The sequence below is a fragment of the Rhinopithecus bieti genome, unplaced genomic scaffold (genome assembly GCF_001698545.2).
Source record: "Rhinopithecus bieti isolate Rb0 unplaced genomic scaffold, ASM169854v2 scaffold_30732, whole genome shotgun sequence".
Classification (NCBI taxonomy): Eukaryota; Metazoa; Chordata; class Mammalia; order Primates; family Cercopithecidae; genus Rhinopithecus; species Rhinopithecus bieti.
Window position 1 is genome coordinate 5,332,625 of NW_016814045.1, and position 19,428 is coordinate 5,352,052.

Consider the following 19,428-nt stretch of genomic DNA (forward strand, 5'->3'; position numbering starts at 1 on the left):
CCAAATAGAAAAATGATGGCCTTTGATAACTATCTTTATGTAATTCTTCTACCAAAAAATAATCAGCCAAATGCTATACCTCTTAATTTAAAAGAATTTTTAAAATTAATGTTTATCAGCATGCTATAGTTATAGAATTTTAAAACCAAAAAAAGGATCTTACAGATTCTCTTTGTGTTTATACTCTTCCTGAAATTCACCAGCAGAGTTTCCACTCAGGTTAGCTGTATCTTTTAGATGTCTTCCAAATATTTTCAGTGACCAACAAAATCTTTGCAGCTTTTAGGTTGCTATTTCTGCCCTTTATCAAAAAGAAGCAGAGAAGTTGAAAACATCATCTTTATAAAATTACATCTGTCTCATCTGAAGATTTCATTATATTCCAAGACCATTTTGTTGTAATCCCATCTAGTTTGATAGAAACCATCTTCCTAGAGTCATTTTTAATGGAGTTCCAGTGATATATCCCTAAACCAGCAAGTTCTTAACGACCCTGGAAAGTGACTGCTTGATTACACTTTAACGGTATTTGCAAATAAAATCACAAGTAATTAAAGGGAAATCTCCAGGCTTTTGAGCAAGTTTGATGCATGATAACTGCCTGATTCAGCTTCATCTAGAGTAATGCTGTGTAGGCAACAGCTACTGAGATCAATAGCAACGTAATGATAGTGGCAGAATTAAGTGAGTAACCTGAGAACTGTGCCTCAGAATGCATGCAGCTGCCACGAACCAAGGCCACACAGTGCACTCCGTGCTTCCGTCCTAAATGTTCATCAAAAGACGCCCTGCAGGAAAATGGAGTTAGATGCTCTTTATTGCTGATCGTGTCTCTTGCCACATTTATCAGGGAAATTGGATTAGCAGTTGGCAGCTGCAGGTAGACAAGATTCTGCAGTGATTAAATATGCAGCTTGGCTGCATTTGTTGTGACAGACCTTTAGTAAATTCTACTGTAAGCACCATCTGTCTAATTTGTATAAAGAAAACTTGGTGCTTTAAGCTACCGATAAAAAACTAAATCTGTTGCTTTATCATAAACAAAACTTTTGCACTAAATGCTTTTAACTGTAATTTATTAGGTTAAGGCTATTTTGCTATCATGATGAATAAATAATACGTGCAAAAGTGCTTTCAGGTACTTCATTCTGCAAGTACTAGAGATAAAAACATTTCTGTTTTGTTCTTCAATAAAGTATTTAGTATTCCAATCCACAGGAGGTGATGCTGTTAAAATATCTCTATGAAAATGCCGCAGGACTGCCAAATTCATTTAATTTGCAACTCTTACCAGGATTTTCTAACTCCCTATTTATAGATATTTTCAAATGCAGATTTCAGGATAAACTTAAACATTAAGGATGTGTGTTGCCAAATTGAAATATAGTTGTGAGGGGAGGAAATGCAGCAAAAGTCTTGAATTTATAGCTTTATTTTCTTACTTACTCTTAACAAAATTGAAGAAAACATTGAAATTTTGTCTTGGGTTTTTCTCTTCAAAGTAAAGGGGAAGAGGAAAAAACACTCTGACAAATCCTAGCTTTAGAGTATTCTTTCAAAACATATGTTTCCCCCTATAATTGTGTCCATGGTAAAATATAGTCCAGTACTCCCCTGACTCATGCATCGTTTTTGATTTGGTCATGACATCATCAGTTTCAAGGAAAATGAATGAAAACTTCTCAGAGAAAGAGGAGCAGTTAAATAGGAACCTGCTATCTTTAGTCCTTTCGTAAAAACTCCACAATGTTAAATTATTTAAAATCCTTGATTTTCAGCATGCGCACATTAAAAGTTTTCGCACTAAGTGCCAAATGTTGCAAACAGCACTTTAACAGAATGATTTTGCTTTGATCCCTGTAGCAGTTCCTGAATAATTTATCACAGGTTATTGCCTTAATTCTGGAGAGGGATAGAGCAATAAAGGCAGATGAAAACACTCCAGTTGAAACACCTTGGGGCCTGCTCATTCCTCTGACACGGCTCTTTTGTTGGAACTATTTAGAGGTTATTAAGATGTGTCTTCAGAATTAAGAGTATGCTGTAAGGATGAAGACAGCCATCTTAATTCTAAAGACAAAGCACAATGACCCTTCACCTTCTTTTTCTTTGTTGTTATTATATAGTAGAATTATGAGGATAATATTATAGCCGCCCCCAGTAGTGCCACTACAGTAAAGGGTCTGTCAGACTTTCCATTAGAAACCCTGTTTTGGGGGTCAGGGTGGAGGGAGCCTCGTTTCAGCTGTTTCCCAGCCCATTTGTCTCACACTTGGCACACAGACAACTGTTCACCATGCAGCAGACTGAAGAACTCAGCAGTTACTCCCTAACTATCCAAAAAGGAATCCATACGGTTAGATCCCCAGACATATCCCACTCCCCAAAACAGCCTCACTAAAAATACAAGAGCCTCTCATTCTTCAGATCAGTCTTGTGTTGACCAACTGTAAGAGAAAGGCAACTTTTAAAATAAAACTCTTTGCACTATTTTAAATGAGATGGTAAACTGTAGCTCCTCCGTTCCTCAAATTCAATAAGATCACCTCTCATTCTCAAATTACTTAGTAGGCTGGTTGAGCTCTTAGTTAACAGCTTTTCTTTTTAGTATCAGGGCTGGATATGTTTTGGCTATTAAGAAAACACTCTCTTTAGTGTTGTTTGTGTATCCACATAGATTATTACAATATTATCTGCTGCTTTTGAGATAAAATATATTGTTTGAGCATAAGAAAGCTATTTCTTATTAACACTGAATTTTTCTGTTCAGTTGAATTCATTTAAAACATTATTATATGCTTCCTCTGTGGTAACATTTTCTAGAATGATACATAGATATAATTTCATAGCCACATTTTGCCACTTAAAAAAAAAAAAAAAGCCCATATATTTGAGTCCTATAGACCACTTCTATTAATTTGACATCATTTAAGGCATGAAAAATTTGTGATAAAATAAAAGTTAATCTTTTTGTATAACGAGGATAGTCTAAAATATTTCAAGAGCCCCTTATACTAGACACAAAGAAAGTAAAACTCATGGTTCTTGTTGACTAATTTAGATTTAAATGGTAGATATCTCATGTGTATGTGGAAGCTTAAAATTTTTTGAAGCATAGCCTGAAACTTGTAAGTGTACCTAATAAAAATATAACAGAAAGCCTACTTTAATAGAAAGATTGCAAAGCCAAAGAGTCAGAATAGAAAAGTTTGAAGAAGGCTTCTTAGAAGATGTGTTTTGTTGTGGAGGCTGCCAGGAATGTGAAAAGCTGAGAAAGAGAGGAACAGACTCCAGGTGGTGAAAAAAGGCTATATAAAAAGGCAAAATGTTTAAAAACAAATGGCAGGTTACATGAGGGAGCTACAAGGAGGCCAGCTGGTTATAGAAAAACAAGAACTGGTGAGAGTATGAGGAAAAAAAGGAGTAAGTCATTTAATGGAGCAGAAACAAAAATTCAGTTTTCAAGATTCAGAAATTCAGATAACCATCATTCTGTGAACTGTTAGACAGTATAGAAACCGAATATTCCTATAAATAACATCCAGTTATATTGAGTCACCTCTTAGGCAGAAAGAAAGGAGAGGATGAGAAATCCTAGATACTTCCGAGAGTTAAACTATTATTTGCTACTTTGAAATTAAATTAATTAAATCAGCCATTAAGATGAGGGTCAGGATTCACTGTTTGCTTAATAATAATTTGAACTCCTTCCTAAAGACGTTTTCATTTATTACCAAAGTGTGAGTAAAGAGAAAATCTGGTAGAAAAAAAAGTTCAGAGAGCATTTTCTAGCTGAGTATTTGCAATGAAACTATCTTTGGAAGTCACAGTTGTATATCTCAATTATCCCACCCCCTTGTTTTGTAATTATGTTTATTTGTGCTCTTTGTTCCAACATTCTAGCATCTGTTCATGGGTTTTCTTTTTCTCTTCCCAAGCATCAACCTAAGGACAGCTTAATTAAGAGTCCAGAGTACAAGTCAGATCTCTTCTCTTCAAGAGTCAAGTTTTTGGTTTTTTCTCTAAAACTAAATATTTATGGAACATTTACTGTGTATCAGGCTCTGCTAGGCATTTTCACATGAATTTATCACATTTATTTGTCACAGTGCTTCTGTGAGAAATGCATTATTAGCCCCTTTTATAGATGACAAAAGTGAGCCTGATAAATTGCCTTGCCCTAAGTCTTAAAGCTGGGATTCAAATTCAAGTCTTAGGACATCAACTACAGAACTCTTTTCCTTACATCTTCCTCACTTGGGGAATGTGACTGCCATTCTGCGTATGTCATAGTACCAGTAGGTCACTTGGCCAGTTTTATTTTGTCCTAAAGTTATTAAGAATATTCATTAGGAATTTTTAAATGCCAGTGCCTTTCTAGGATAGACTCTAAATTATGTTGTGGGACCGATTGCATGCAAGCCGATGTTCAAGATTTGCTGTTATTAAATAATGGCTAGACCCTGTACATATCTGTTTTGTGTAATTATCAATCCTGATCTTTTTTTTCTGATTTGGCATTATTCAGAAACAAAGTATATTAAGACTCTTAAATGCTTAGCTACACTACTGGAATTATGACTTAGCTAAATTTATAAGAAGTAAAGTGGAGTTATCAGCGGATTTGATGGTCTGTTTGTTTAAAGAGTCTATGCTTTTCTGTAGAAAGAGGTCTGAAGGAGACATTTTAGCTAATGAATCAAAATCAGATATGTGGTCATTATTGCCTGATTATTACTCCATCTGCTCTGCGCTAACGTGAAAATCAATTACTGTGTCTCTTTCCCACTGACAGCGTATGTTGATCGGGCTGGCAAGAGATCTTCGAGGGATTGCCTTTGCACTGAACACAAAGACCAGCTACACCATGCTGTTTGACTGGATGTATCCTTATTACACTGTGACAATACCAGCTCTGTGCACAGAGGGATGCCAGGCCCCTCGCTTTCGTTTAATAGTATGGCACAGTAGGGAAGAGGAAACAAAGCTAAATGAACTAATGTGTAATCAGCTAAAAATTACAGCACAGTGGCAGCAAAGCAGATAACTGAGCACAGTATTTGGAGACCCAGCTCAGAGAGGTCACTTTTTTGATGCCGTTAAATATTGATAACTTAAAATGACTTCCCCAAATGATTGTTTATGTTGGAGTTGAAGGGATAATCTGGCTAACATCTTTAGGGATCAATGAATCCTACCATTTGGCATTTTTGAGGGGAGATTTGAATCTCCATCTCAATTAGCAAGGCCGGGAAGATCATTTTATCTCTTCAAGGCCTAACTCATCCTGCCACAGTTTTTCATTATCATGAAAATAATTAATGGACATGAAAAGGGGAAAATAAATAGTCAAGATTTGTCATTTGGTGTAAATTTTGAATTGACCTTTGCCAAGGGTTAGTACAGACAGGAAAAAAAAAAAATCCCCCACAGAAACGCCTTATCATATAAGAGTTAAAAGAGCATAGACTTTGGTGATAAAATCCCAGCTCTTCATTTACTGTGTTGTGAACCTTGGCAAGTCATTTCACCTGTCTTGGTTTTCTCATTTGAAAACAGATATAATTCAGTATCATGATATATTGTAACCATTAAAATAGGTAAAGTATACTCTGTATAATGTCTGGCACATTTTTAGTAGTTGTAAATGGTTATTAATATTAATCTAATAGTATTGTATGACTAATCTTTGATCCCAACAGGAAGTGATATTGTATGCAAGTCATATAAGTGTCATATAATGCTTTCATGTCTTTTATACATGAAACCATCAGAGCATGTGAAAAAAATTATATAATCTCAAAGCTGATTTACTTTTTAATCTAAACTATTTCTCAGTTGCTTTGCTTAAACCCTTCTTATCCAAAGTTTCCTGTAAATTAAATTGCAATGGAAGCTTCTTAAAGGTAACTTTCAACTACTATGCCACAGTTATGGCCAAAAATATAACTAACAGGGGATCTAGGCATGTTTTAGGAAGAACTCTACATATTATTAAAATTTTTAAACATTAATTTGATACTGATGTATCTTTAATTATTATTAAAATATGCTTCATCAGATTTATGTACCCAGAGAAGGGTTACAGATAAAATTTTTATGTCATTGAATAATCATGCACATGGTTTGTATCTACATATAATATGTATAGAGATTATGAAATTTCAACATGGAAAGTCTTAAAATTCTCTTAATGACAGTTAAACTGGAATTATATATGACCCTTTCATTTCTGCCTCTTTTTTTTTAATTTTTAAGAGAGAGGGGCTTGTGTGTTGCTCAGGCTGGACTCAAAACTCCTGGGCTCAAGCGATCCTCCCACCTCAGCCTCCCGACTAGCTGGTACTGTGGGACTACAGGTGTGCTCCACGGCACCCAGCTTGACTCTTTTATTTCTCTAAACATAAAGAGCAACTCTCAAAATCAAAATTTTCATTATTTGAAAAATAATAAAAGTCTACTTTGGGCACTGTAATATCGATGGTGATCTTGAAACCAGTCTACAACTCTAGGCTATCTAGTGATTAACATTTCATGTTTTTCTCTTCAACAATTTCAACCAAGAGTCAAGATCAGAAACCTTCCCCTCAGTGTCAAAGAAGAACTACCTGCCATAACTGATACCGCCCAAAATTTAGAGAAGATACTGTATTGTTTTCCAATTCCTTATTTAGCTCCTTTGGGGGTAGCAGGGGAACCCTTCTGAAATGAAACTTTTGTCCAGCAGATGGCAGAAAATAGCAAACGGAAAATCCTGGGACTTAATGTTTTGTTTTGAACTAGAAACCTTTGTCTCCTCCATTTGACCATAGATGTTGAAGCTCTCAGGGTCAGGGGCGGAGAGAAGTGTCAGTTATGCCGGAAGCTGTGTTAGATTGCCAAATGGGGTGGTTTGGTACTGGCGTTGCTTATAATAATTGAGTTTCAGTAGCAAATCAGCTTCCTTGGGAAAAGGCTAGGGGCTTTTCATAATTGTATTGACAACAAAATGAATATGATAAATGGTGTTCATTCAGTTGAGACAAGATTTATAGTTTTCCTTTGGGCAAGGGATGAAGAGCAAATATTTATAATAATAGTAAAATTTGTTTAAAAGTTATATTATTTGATAATTCAAAAAGCTTTATTAAAATATTTTGAAATACTTTAAGCAGTTTCAGGTGATAAAGTACAGATTCTTTTCAAAGTATTCAAGTAATGCAAAAATGAATAAGTATGATAAAAAAATGCCATGGATATGAAAGTCATTTATTCTTCCTGAAATATTGATATGTCAAACCGTCAGTGATGATTTTCACATTACTGCTGGGGAAAGTTTATTTGCCTTTTATCCACATAAATGTGTGTTCTTTAATTTGTTATACAATCTTTAGCATGCAGAAGAAACATCCTGTAAGAGCACATGTCATCTTAAAGTCAAAATGCATTTTATTTATGGCGATTATTTGATAAAATGCTATTTTAGTGGTTAGCTATTTAATTCAAAAACATTTCTATAAACACTGACTGCATTAACTGCCACACAAACTACATTGCTTTTCACTCTGTCCTTCCAAAACTAAATTGCCTGAAACTACACAGCAACCATCTTGATAAATGGTTTCCAGGGCTGGAGAATTGAAAGAAGATCATTGACATACTTCTTTGCCCCTGTGATGGGAATGCAACAATAAGAAAACACCTTATCTTGCAGTGCATCTAATCTCCTCCTTTAAAATTTTCCTAGATCATACTTAAACTGAAGTATCAAAAATCCAGACGGAAGTTGGGAAAAAAATTAAGAATTTGTATGACATTATTTCCTCACATGCAGTCTTTTAACTGTTAAAGTCTGATTATTGAGCTCACCGATTTTTAGTCAGGAAGTCAGTCCTGTTATATAATGGCAAGGCAAGATAACAAGATACGTAGAAGAGATACAAACTTCAGAATAGGACAGTCCTAGATTCCAGTCCTGGATTCACCACTTAAACTGTGGGTCTTGAGTAAGCTACTTAATATCCCAGAATGACAAGCCTGTAATCCCAGCACTTTGGGAGGCGAGGTGGGCGGATCACGAGGTCAGGAGATCGAGACCATCCTGGCAAACACGGTGAAACCCCGTCTCTACTAGAAAATACAAAAAATTAGCTGGCCGTGGTGGTGGGCGCCTGTAGTCCCAGCTACTTGGGAGGCTGAGGCAGGAGAATGGCGTGAACCCGGGAGGCGGAGTTTGCAGTGAGTCGAGATCATGCCACTGCACTCCAGCCTGGGTGACAGAGTGAGACTCTGTCTCAAAAAAAAAAAAAAAATCCCAGAATCACAATTTTGCTTTCCATAGAACAAGACTAATAATACCTATCTCACAGGTATGTTGTAAGAAGTGTCATGATTCTGTGATTAGTAAAGGGCCCAGTACAGTGGCTGTCATAAAGTAAATACTCTACAGCTGCTGTTAGTTCTTTTCCCTGATACATAATGAGACAAAGGAATCCCATTTGCTCACTTATTCAGCAAAGTGGGCTAAGGGCTGTGCTAGGTTCATGAGGAATATAGATCTGACCCCAAACAAAGTCAGTTTCTTATTTACATAAATTACTATAATCAAATATAGAAAGTGCTAAGATCCATAACAAAGATGCAAACAGGACAGTGAGTGCATTTAGCAGGGGAATCAGAAAGGGCTCTGGAAAGGTGAAGGTGTTTCCTTGGGTCTTACCAAATAAGTAGGATTGGACCATATGGAAATAGGAAGAAATACAGGTTTTTGATTGGTCTAGGCATCAGGTTGAGGGAGTCAGTAGCAAAGATGTTTTGTTACAGATACTACTCATTTCATGGTTGGAAATGTAGTTTGTTTGGGACTCTTGAATATCAGTCTAAGGAATTTAGACCCTTTATCCATAGGTAGTATAAAAAAACTAATGGTTTTGATTGACTAACAAAATCAGAATTGTTTCCAGAAGAAAGTAATTGGCAATATCATTTTGGGCAAACTGAAATAGAGAAGAAAGTAAAGCTGAAAATTCACTGTTCAGCAAGCATTTTTTTTTTTTTTTTTTTTTTTTTTTTTTTTTTTTTTTTAGTTTTATTTCTGTGCCAGGCAAAAGGAATGCGAGAATGAATAAAATGATTGCTCTTTAGAAGCCCGCTCTCTAGTTGATTACACATGACTAAGAAACAATCAGATGTCAGTGTGTTATAACAAAGATGCATGCAAAGGGCTATATGAGCATGTATGAGAAAAAGAGCAGTGCTTTTTGCAAGATAGAGAAAGCTTCTCAGAAGAAGTGAAAGTTAAGCTAAGCCTTGAAAGATGGATAGGCATTTGCCAGACACAAGAGAGGAAAGGTTTCCAGCAGCAGTCCCCTTGTGAACAAAGGTTCAGATGTTTACATATTTATGGAGTACATTGAAGCTCTGAACTGGCAAGCTATTTCTATTTTGGAGCCACATCCGCAAACCCTGGTGTCCTAACACTTTCAATGAAAATTCTTTTGCCTTCTGGTATTAACAACTGATGAATGGGTGGATGGATGGATGGATGGACGGATGGATGGATGGATGGATGTTGTAAAGAAGCAAACCTGATATTTTTCACATTTTCATATTTGGTATCCTATCAGGCAATGTCATATCATTAATGCCTTTGATTTTTAATTTATCTGATGTGGACCTTAGAAATTCATTGAGAAGATCTCAGTGAAAGCAATTAGATCTGTGCTTCTTCTACCTAACGGCTCCCATTCTCTTCTTCCTACTCATATATACATAGTCCTCACAAGGCCACTGGAAAATTAAACTCCTAGAGTGGGTTCTGGTTCTCATCCTATAATTGAGCCTGGCATTCTCACTCTGCAGCCCTTTTAACCTCTCTGTTGAGTAGACCTCTACTCTGCTTTCCAATAATCCCTCATTTTCTCTGTGGCAGTCACCTCTGTCAGAAGCATATTAGAATTGGTACCACTCTCATTCCACACAGAAAAAGAAGCATCCCCTTATATCTCCCTGCCTTATCCCATAGTGAATACTGTGTGCTCGGAAAAATATCATGGTCCTAATGCCATTATAGAATGCCTTACAGAGGCCTATATGTGCCTCTGGTATTCTTTGGTTCTGAGATTTGGGTTGAATCCATTTTCTCATGAGCCTTCCAGATGCATTCCCACTAATGAGTTTGTGCTCAGGAGGTCCCTTGGTGGAATATTTTCTCACCTGTGCTCCTGTGGCATTGGTTCAGAATTTCTGTACTCAAAACATCCTTATTATATGTCGGTCACCCTGATTTGAGCATGTGTTCCCCAAGATTAAAAGCTATATCTTTCTGGCCAGGGATGGTGGCTCATGCCTGTAATCCCAGCACTTTGGGAGGCAAAAGTGGGCAGATCACGAGGTCAAGAGATCGAGACCATCCTGGCCAACATGGTGAAACCCCATCTCTACTAAAAATACAAAAATTAGCTGGGCATGGTGGCGGGTGCCTTAATTAGCAGAACAAGACTCCATCAAAAAAAAAAAGGGGGGGTTATATCTTTCTTAACTCTGGATCCCTAGCCCTTAGCACAGTACATAGCACATGGTATCTACATCTATCAAAAATAACAGCTTTTCTAGTCCATAGAAACAAAACAGTAAGTTGTCTGATAACAGTCAAAATAAAGTGAATCAAGTGGACTGACTTTATTTTTGTTATTTTAATCCAACTGAAACCTTATTCTCACATATACACTCACTTCTTATCCCCCTTCCCTGCCTTATTTTCCTTTGTAGTACTTTTTGAGACAGAGTCTCACTCTTGTCACCCAGGCTGGAGTGCAGTGGTGCAGTCTAGGCTCACTGCAACCTCCGCCTCCGGGGTTCAAGTGATTCTTGTGCCTCAGCCTCCCGAGTAGCTGGGATTACAGGCGAGCGCCACTATGCCTAGCTAATTTTTGTGTTTTTAGTAGAGACAGGGTTTCACCATGTTGCCCAGGCTGATCTCGAACCCTTGAACTCAAGTGATCCACCGACCTCAGCCTCCCAGAGTGCTGGGATTATAGGTGTGAGCCACCGTGCCTGGCTTTCTTTGAAGTACTTTCTAATGTATATTTATTTTGTTTATTTTCTGTCTTACTAGAATATAAACTCCATGAGGGCAGGGATTTTTTTTTTTTTTTTTTTTTTTAACTGGTGTCTGGAGAGTGTCAAGCAATGCTTGTTATAGAATAGGACTTCAGAAAATAGTTGATAAGAAAACTGTTTCAGTATATACAAATGCAGCCTTAGCATGGTATGTATATCTAATAGGAGAAAGTATTGCTTTTTGCACTTTTAGGAAGCATACCACTCTTAAAGTTATAGATGGCTTATTTTCATTGAACATCATGTGAACTGTTTTCTAAAACTTCAAAGTGAAATACACAATTAAATAGTTCTAATCAAATAAGCTACACTTCATTTTTAGGTTGCACGTTTATAGCAACAAATAATGTATTGAAATCTATTTTGTGCCAGGCCATGCATTCAATAAGTACTTAGCATATGCCCTCAAAAAGCTTATAATAGGAGAGATATACAAGTACTATGATTATGCTAGCACCGGGTTCCACCACCATACACAGGAGACACTCCTAACCCTTTAGGGAGAGGTAGGAGGCAAGTGCATGTGATGTCAGAGAAGGCCTCCTGGGATAATTGACACCCATATTGAAATCCGACATTCAAATAGAAATTAGCAGGAAGATGGTAGGTCTCTGCTCTTTAGAAATGCACTATCTAATGGGGCAGACAAATAACACAAGCAACCAAGCCTAACATACTGTGTTGTAAGAGATATGGTCATGAGTACTCATTGAACGTAGATGAGGAAGAGACTGATGCCTTTGGATAAAATAGAGAAAACATCCCATGGGAGATAAAACTTGAGCTAGGTATTGAAAGACAGGGATATGTTAGACAGAAGAAGTGGTTTATGAGGGAATGGAGACAAGAGCTGGCATTAGTGGGTTTGCAGAGTTATGAAAAGCTAAATCATGAGCAGAAATGCTAAGAGATGAAGCTGGAGGTAGGCAAGAACCAAATCGTAAAGGACCTTGAACACCGTGCTAAGGAGTTTGAAATTTATTCTAAGAGCAGGGAAGAAAATTGTGATGACCTCACCGTGGAGATTTCTACCCAGAAGCACACCGAAAAGAAACACCATTAAGTGATTTAGTTTAGCATTTTGATCTGAAACAAAAGACAAGTATGTTGGAAAACATCAGAAAGAGACTTGAGGATTGGGAAAAGAAAAGAGAAATGAAGACAGTGACATAGAGTTTTTCTGCTACAGTTTGGGACCTTAATCCTATATTCATGTGTCTACTTGGCAAGGAGATGCCCAGTGTCGATTAAAGGGTCAGTGGAGCTGAGTCAGTTTTCCAGGTTCTGATGGCCTTCGGCGTAGATTTATCAGATGCATATACTCCTTAGTGTTAATAAGGATGTTAGAGAATATCTCCTTGTGTGTACATGGGACTATCTTTAGTGACACTTATGTTGAGTAGATTAATAGTTACCCAAAGCTTTTCTTCAAGCCAGCATCCCAGATATTCCTTGGAGCTACAGTGAGACCAAAAAGAGCAATTCAACAACATTTTTTTTAAAAAGAGTAATTTTGAAACAGAGAGATACGTGAGGTTTATTATTACTAGTTCCTTCTACTTTTACATATTTTTTAATTTCATAATAAAAATATTTTTCTAAGTAGTGTAGTACCCAAGAAACTGATAATAACTCAAATATATGTTTATCCTCATTCACTAAATTTATTTTCCTTTCCTGCAACATTAGGCATAAATCTTTAAATGTGCTGCTTATATGATACTTGAAAAGTGTGTATTTTATTCAGTATTCTAACAACAAAGCAATATAATGCGTAGGATATGTTACAAATAAGAACAAATCACTGGCAACCCCAAAAATATATGTATATCTGTGCAGGTTAGGGAGAGCAATTTATAAAATGCCATTGTATAGTATAAACATAGAACGAATTAGTATAAACATAGAACAAATGTGGATTCCCCTTTTTGTGTGTGTGTGTGTGTGGCACTAATTTTCAGGAACAGTATTTCTTTAGGCCCTTAAATTCTTTAACAGGCTTTATAAAAGGTACCCAACATATCTTCCCATTCTTCAAAACGCTGTTGAACGGTGGTATGGAGAGCCAGCATGTACAACTCCCATCTTGAAACTTATGGCAGAACTGATGCAAAACAGGTAAGCAGTGTGACCGGCAGTGAAAAAAACAGTCTACTATTAGCAGAAATCTCCAACAGTCTGACTTTCTTTCTTGGTTTGTGTATTTTCAAGGTAGTTAGCAAAAGCCCAGGAACCAAGACTTAAGATGATTAGTGAAAACAGAATTAGAGACGTAAGATTGAGGCCTTTTGAGAGAAAGAACTACAGGATACTTGGCTGTCTATGGGGACTAGGGAAATAGAAAATAAATTGGAAGACTGCAGCCACCATTATTTAAAATATTCAAAGGTACAAAATGAAGGGAGGGCAGCTATTTTAACTATTTCAGTGCTTAAATGCAATTCTATAGAATTTTAAAGCAGGAAAGAAATTTAGAGGTCTCTGAGTTGAGATGCTTTATTTGATGGAGAAGGAAACTGGTTCTCACAGCAATTCATGGGAACATAGTTTGCCTCAGAAGCTCTGGGAATTATTCCTGCTTTCACTTCTAAGCTATGCTTCTTCCTTTATGCCAAGATGCATGTATCTGGATGATTTATACACTCACAATTTTCATTGAGAGAGCAACTATAACACTTCTCTGAAATTGCCCAGTTGACCTTATAATTTGCATAGACTGGCAGAAATTCAAATATTCTGCATATAAATATTAACAAAGATGTAGCTAAAAGAGAAAATCTGGCAATAAGCCAATTGGGTTTAAAATATGTCATTGTGGATATGGCTTAGCACCAAATTACCTGTCACTTAGCCATCCTGTTTCATCAGTTGCCCTTTGTAAACTGTGTGTTTAGAAGGGAGGTATCCAGACAGGGAAAAGGTATGGGTTGCAGCTCTAATGTTACCTCTGGTGCTGAGTTTTTCACAGCAATAATTTAAAATTTTTACCCTAAAACAAGAAGTGAAAAAAGACCTTGCAAATAAAGAAATATTATTATCTATCTTTTTTTTAAACTGTTCATTTTTAAAAGCCACCCTCATAGGTGTCTTAAAGGAAGGGTGGCTTTGTATTTTATATTATAAATTTAGTGTGCTTTTTAATTACATTTCCATTTTCCAACCAGAAAATTGATATGATTTATTACTGATAGAACATTTAATACTAAAGGGAAAAAAATCATTGCATTGTATATTATAAAGTATTTTATGTCAGCCATAGGCAGATAATTCTTTTTTAATTTTACCTTAAGTTCTGGAATACATGTGCAGAATATGCAGGTTTGTTACATAGGTGTACATGTGCCATGGTGGTTTGCTGTACCTGTCAGCCCATCACCTAGGTTTTAAGCCCCGCATGCATTAGGTATTTGTCCTAATGCTCTCCATCCCCTTGCCCCCCATCCCCCAACAGGCCCCAGTGTGTGATGTTCCCCTCCCTGTGTCCATGTGATCTCATTGTTCAACTCCCACTTATGAGTGAGAACATCTGGTGTTTGGTTTTCTGTTCCTGTGTTAGTTTGCTGAGAATGATGGTTTCCTGCTTCATCCATGTCCCTGCAAAGGACATGAACTCATTCTTTTTTATGGCTGCATAGTATTCCATGGTATATATGTGCCATATTTTCTTAATCCAGTCTGTCATTGATGGACATTTGGGTTGGTTCCAAGTCTTTGCTATTGTGAACAGTGCCGCAATAAACATACGTGTGCATGTGTTTTCATAGCAGCATGATTTATAATCCTTTGGGTATATACCCAGTAATGGGATGGCTGGGTCAAATGGTATTTCTGATTCTAGATCCTTGAGGAATGGCCACACTGTCTTCCATAATGGTTGAACTAATTTACACTCCCGCCAACAATGTAAAAGCATTCCTATTTCTCCACAGCCTCACCAGCATCTGTTGTTTCCTGACTCCTTAATGATTACCATTCTAACAGGCATGAGACGGTATCTCACTGTGGTTTTGATTTGCATTTCTCTAATGACCAGTGATGATGAGCTTTTTTTTTCATATTTTGTTGGCCACATAAATGTCTTCTTTTGAGAAGTATCTATTCATATTCTGTGCTCACTTTTTGATGGAGTTGTTTGTTTTTTTCTTGTAAATTCGTTTAAGTTCCGTGTAGATTCTGGATATTAAACCATTGTCAGATGGATAGATTGCAAAAATTTTCTCCCATTCTGTAGGTTGCCTGTTCACTCTGATGATAGTTTCTTTTGCTGTACAGAAGCTCTTCAGTTTGATTAGATCCCGTTTGTCAGTGTTGGCTTTTGTTGCGATTGCTTTTGGTGTTTTCATCATGAAGTCTCTGCCCATGCCTGTGTCCTGAAAGGTATTTCCTAGGTTTTCTTCTAGGATTTTTATGGTTTTGGTTTTTAGAATGGCCACACTGTCTTCCATAATGGTTGAACTAATTTACACTCCCGCCAACAATGTAAAAGCATTCCTATTTCTCCACAGCCTCACCAGCATCTGTTGTTTCCTGACTCCTTAATGATTACCATTCTAACAGGCATGAGACGGTATCTCACTGTGGTTTTGATTTGCATTTCTCTAATGACCAGTGATGATGAGCTTTTTTTTTCATATTTTGTTGGCCACATAAATGTCTTCTTTTGAGAAGTATCTATTCATATTCTGTGCTCACTTTTGATGGAGTTGTTTGTTTTTTTCTTGTAAATTCGTTTAAGTTCCGTGTAGATTCTGGATATTAAACCATTGTCAGATGGATAGATTGCAAAATTTTCTCCCATTCTGTAGGTTGCCTGTTCACTCTGATGATAGTTTCTTTTGCTGTACAGAAGCTCTTCAGTTTGATTAGATCCCGTTTGTCAGTGTTGGCTTTTGTTGCGATTGCTTTTGGTGTTTTCATCATGAAGTCTCTGCCCATGCCTGTGTCCTGAAAGGTATTTCCTAGGTTTTCTTCTAGGATTTTATGGTTTTGGTTTTACATTTAAGTCTTTAATCCATCTTGAGTTAATTTTGCATAAGGTGTAAGGAAGGGGTCCAGTTTCAGTTTTCTGCATATGGCTAGCCAGTTTTCCCAGCACCATTTATTAAATAGGAGATCTTTTCCCCATTGCTTGTTATTGTCAGGTTTGTCAAAGATTAGATAGTTGTAGAAGTGTGGTGTTATTTCTGAGGCCTCTATTCTGTTCCATTGGTCTATGTATCTGTTTTTGTACCAGTATCATGCTATTTTGGTTACTGTAGCCTTGTAGTATAGTATGAAGTCAGGTGGCATGATGCCTCCAGCTTTGTTCTTTTTGCTTAGGATTGTCTTGGCTATACAGGCTCATTCTTGGTTCCATATGAAATTTAAAGTAGTTTTTTCTAGTTCCGCAAAGAAAGATACTGGCCGTTTGGGAATAGCATGTAATCTATAAATTACTTTGAGCAGGATGGCCATTTTCATGATACTGATTTCTTCCTATCCATGAGCATGGAATGTTTTTCCATTTATTTGTGTCCTCTCTTATTTCCTTGAGCAGTGGTTTGTAGTTCTCCTTGAAAAGGTCATTCACGTCCCTTATAAGTTGTATTCCTAAGTATTGTATTCTCTTTGGAGCAATTGCAAATGGGAGTTCACTCATGATTTGGCTCTCTGCTTGTCTATTGTTCGTGTATAGGAATGCTTGTGATTTTTGCACATTGATTTTGTATCCTGAGACTGCTGAAATTGCTTATCAGCTTAAGGAGTTTTGGGGCTGAAACAATGGGGTTTTCTAAATATACAGTCATGTCATCTGCAAACAGAGACAATTTGACTTCCTCTCTTCCTATCTGAATACCCTTTATTTCTTTCTCTTGCCTGATTGCCCTGGCCAGAACTTCCAATACTTCGTTGAATAGGAGTAGTAAGCATTGTTGTCTTGTGCTGGTTTTCAAAGGGAATGCTTCCAGTTTTTGCCCATTCAGTATGATACTGGCTGTGGGTTTGTCATAAATAGCTCTTACTATTTTGAGATATGTTCCATCAATACCTAGTTTATTGAGAGTTTTTAGCATGGAGGGATGTTGAATTTTATCGAAGGCCTTTTCTGCATCTATTGAGATAATCATATGTGACTTTTGTCATTGGTTCTGTTTATGTGATGGATTATGTTTATTGATTTGCATATGTTGAACCAGTTTTGCATCCTAGGGATAAAGCCAACTTCATCGTGGTGGATAAGCTTTTTAATGTGCTGCTGGATTCAGTTTGTCAGTATTTTATTGAGGATTTTCGCATTGATGTTCATCAGGGATATTGACCTGAAATTTTCTCTTTTTGTTGTGTTTCTGCCAGGTTTTGGTATCAGGATGATGCTGGCCTCATAAAATGAGTTAGGGAGGGGTCTGTCTTTTTCTGTTGTTTGGAACAGCTTCAGAAGGAATGGTACCAGCTCCTTTTGGTACCTATGGTAGAATTTGGCTGTTATTTTGTCTGGGCTTTTTTTGTTTGGTAGGCTATTAATTACTGCCTCAATTTCAGAACTTGTTATTGGTCTTTTCAGGGATTTGACTTGCTCCTGATTTAGTCTTGGGAAGGTGTATGTGTCCAGGAATTTATCCATTTCTTCTGGATTTTCTAGTTTATTTGTGTAGAGGTGTTTATAGTATTTGATGGTAGATTGTATCTCTGTGGGATCAGTGGTGATATCCCCTTTATCATTTTTATTGTGTCTATTTGATTCTTCTCTCCTTTCTTCTTTATTAATCTAGATAGTGGTCCATCTATTTTGTTAATTTTTTCAAAAAAAAAAAAAACGGCTCCTGGATTCATGGATTTTTCGAAGGGTTTTTCATGTCTCTATCTCCTTCAGTTCTGCTCTGATCTTAGTTATTTCTTGTCTTCAGCTAGCTTTTGAATGTGCTTGCTCTTGCTTCTCTAGTTCTTTTAATTGTGATGTTAGGGTGTCTATTTTAGATCTTTCCAGCTTTCTGTTGTGGGCATTTAGTGCTATAACTTTCCCTATAACACTGCTTTAGCTGTGTCCCAGAGATTCTGGCACGTTGTCTCTTTGTTCTCATTGGTTTTAAAGAACTTATTTTTTTCTGACTTAATTTTATTATTTACCCAGTAGTCATTCAGGAGCAGGTTATTCAGTTTCCCTGTAGTTGTGTGGTTCTGAGTGAGTCTCTTAATGCTGAGTTCTAATTTGATTGCACTGTGGTCTGAGAGACTGTTTGTTATGATTTCTGTTCATTTGCATTTGCTGAGGAGTATTTTACTCCCAATTATGTAGTCGATTTTAGAATACGTGCAATGTGGCACTGAGAAGAATATATACTCTGTCGATTTGGAGTGGAGAGTTCTGTAGATGTCTATTAGGTCTACTTGGTCCAGACCTGAGTTCAAGTCCTGAATATCCTTCTTAATTTTCTATCTCATCGATCTGTCTAATATTGACAGTGGGGTGTTAAAGTCTCCCACTATTACTGTGTGGGAGTCTAAATCTCTTTATGTATCTCTAAGAACTTGTTTTATGAATCTGGGTGCTCCTGTATTGGGTGCATGTATATTTATGTTAACTCTTCTTGTTGCATTGATCCCTTTACCATTATGTAACGCCCTTCATTTTTTGTTTTTTTGTTTTTTGAGTCTGTTTCATCTCAGAGACTAGGATTGCCATGCCTGCTTTTTTTCTATTTGCTTGGTAAATATTCCTCTATCCCTTCATGTTGAGCCTATGTGTGTGTTTGCATGTGAGATGGGTCTCCTGAATACAGCACACCGATGGGTCTTAACTCTTTATCCAATTTGCCAGTCTGTATCTTTTAATTGGGGCATTCAGCCCATTTACATTTAAGGTTAATATATGTGAATTTGATCCTGTCATCATGATGCTAGCTGGTTATTTTGCACATTAGTTGATGCAGTCTCTTCATAGTGTCATTAGTCTTTATATTTTGGTGTGTTTTTGCAGTGGCTGGTACCAGCTTTTCCTTTCCATATTGAGTGCTTCCTATAGGAGCTCTTGTAAGGCAGACCTGGTGGTGACAAAATCCCTCAGCATTTGCTTGTCTGTAAAGGATTTTATTTCTCCTTTGCTTATGAAGCTTAGTTTGGCTGGATATGAAATTCTAGGTTGAAAATTCTTTTCTTTTTTTTATTATTATTATTTTTTTAATTATACTTTAAGTTTTAGGGTACATGTGCATAACGTGCAGGTTTGTTACATATGTATACTTGTGCCATGTTGGTGTGCTGCACCCATCAACTTGTCAGCACCCATCAACTTGTCATTTACATCAGGTATAACTACCAATGCAATCCCTCCCACCTCCCCCCTCCCCGTGA

General features: G+C 36.9%; 1 protein-coding gene across 1 annotated transcript in view; it reads left to right on the forward strand.

The window, feature by feature from the left end:
* RANBP17 (RAN binding protein 17) overlaps nucleotides 1–19,428 on the forward strand; it is a 436,018-nt gene that overhangs the window by 329,821 nt on the left and 86,769 nt on the right. Inside the window, exons 20-21 of the mRNA XM_017849438.1 lie at nucleotides 4,796–4,884; nucleotides 13,111–13,218. Coding sequence (XP_017704927.1) covers nucleotides 4,796–4,884; nucleotides 13,111–13,218 — 197 coding nt within the window. The remainder of the gene's footprint in view (nucleotides 1–4,795; nucleotides 4,885–13,110; nucleotides 13,219–19,428) is intronic.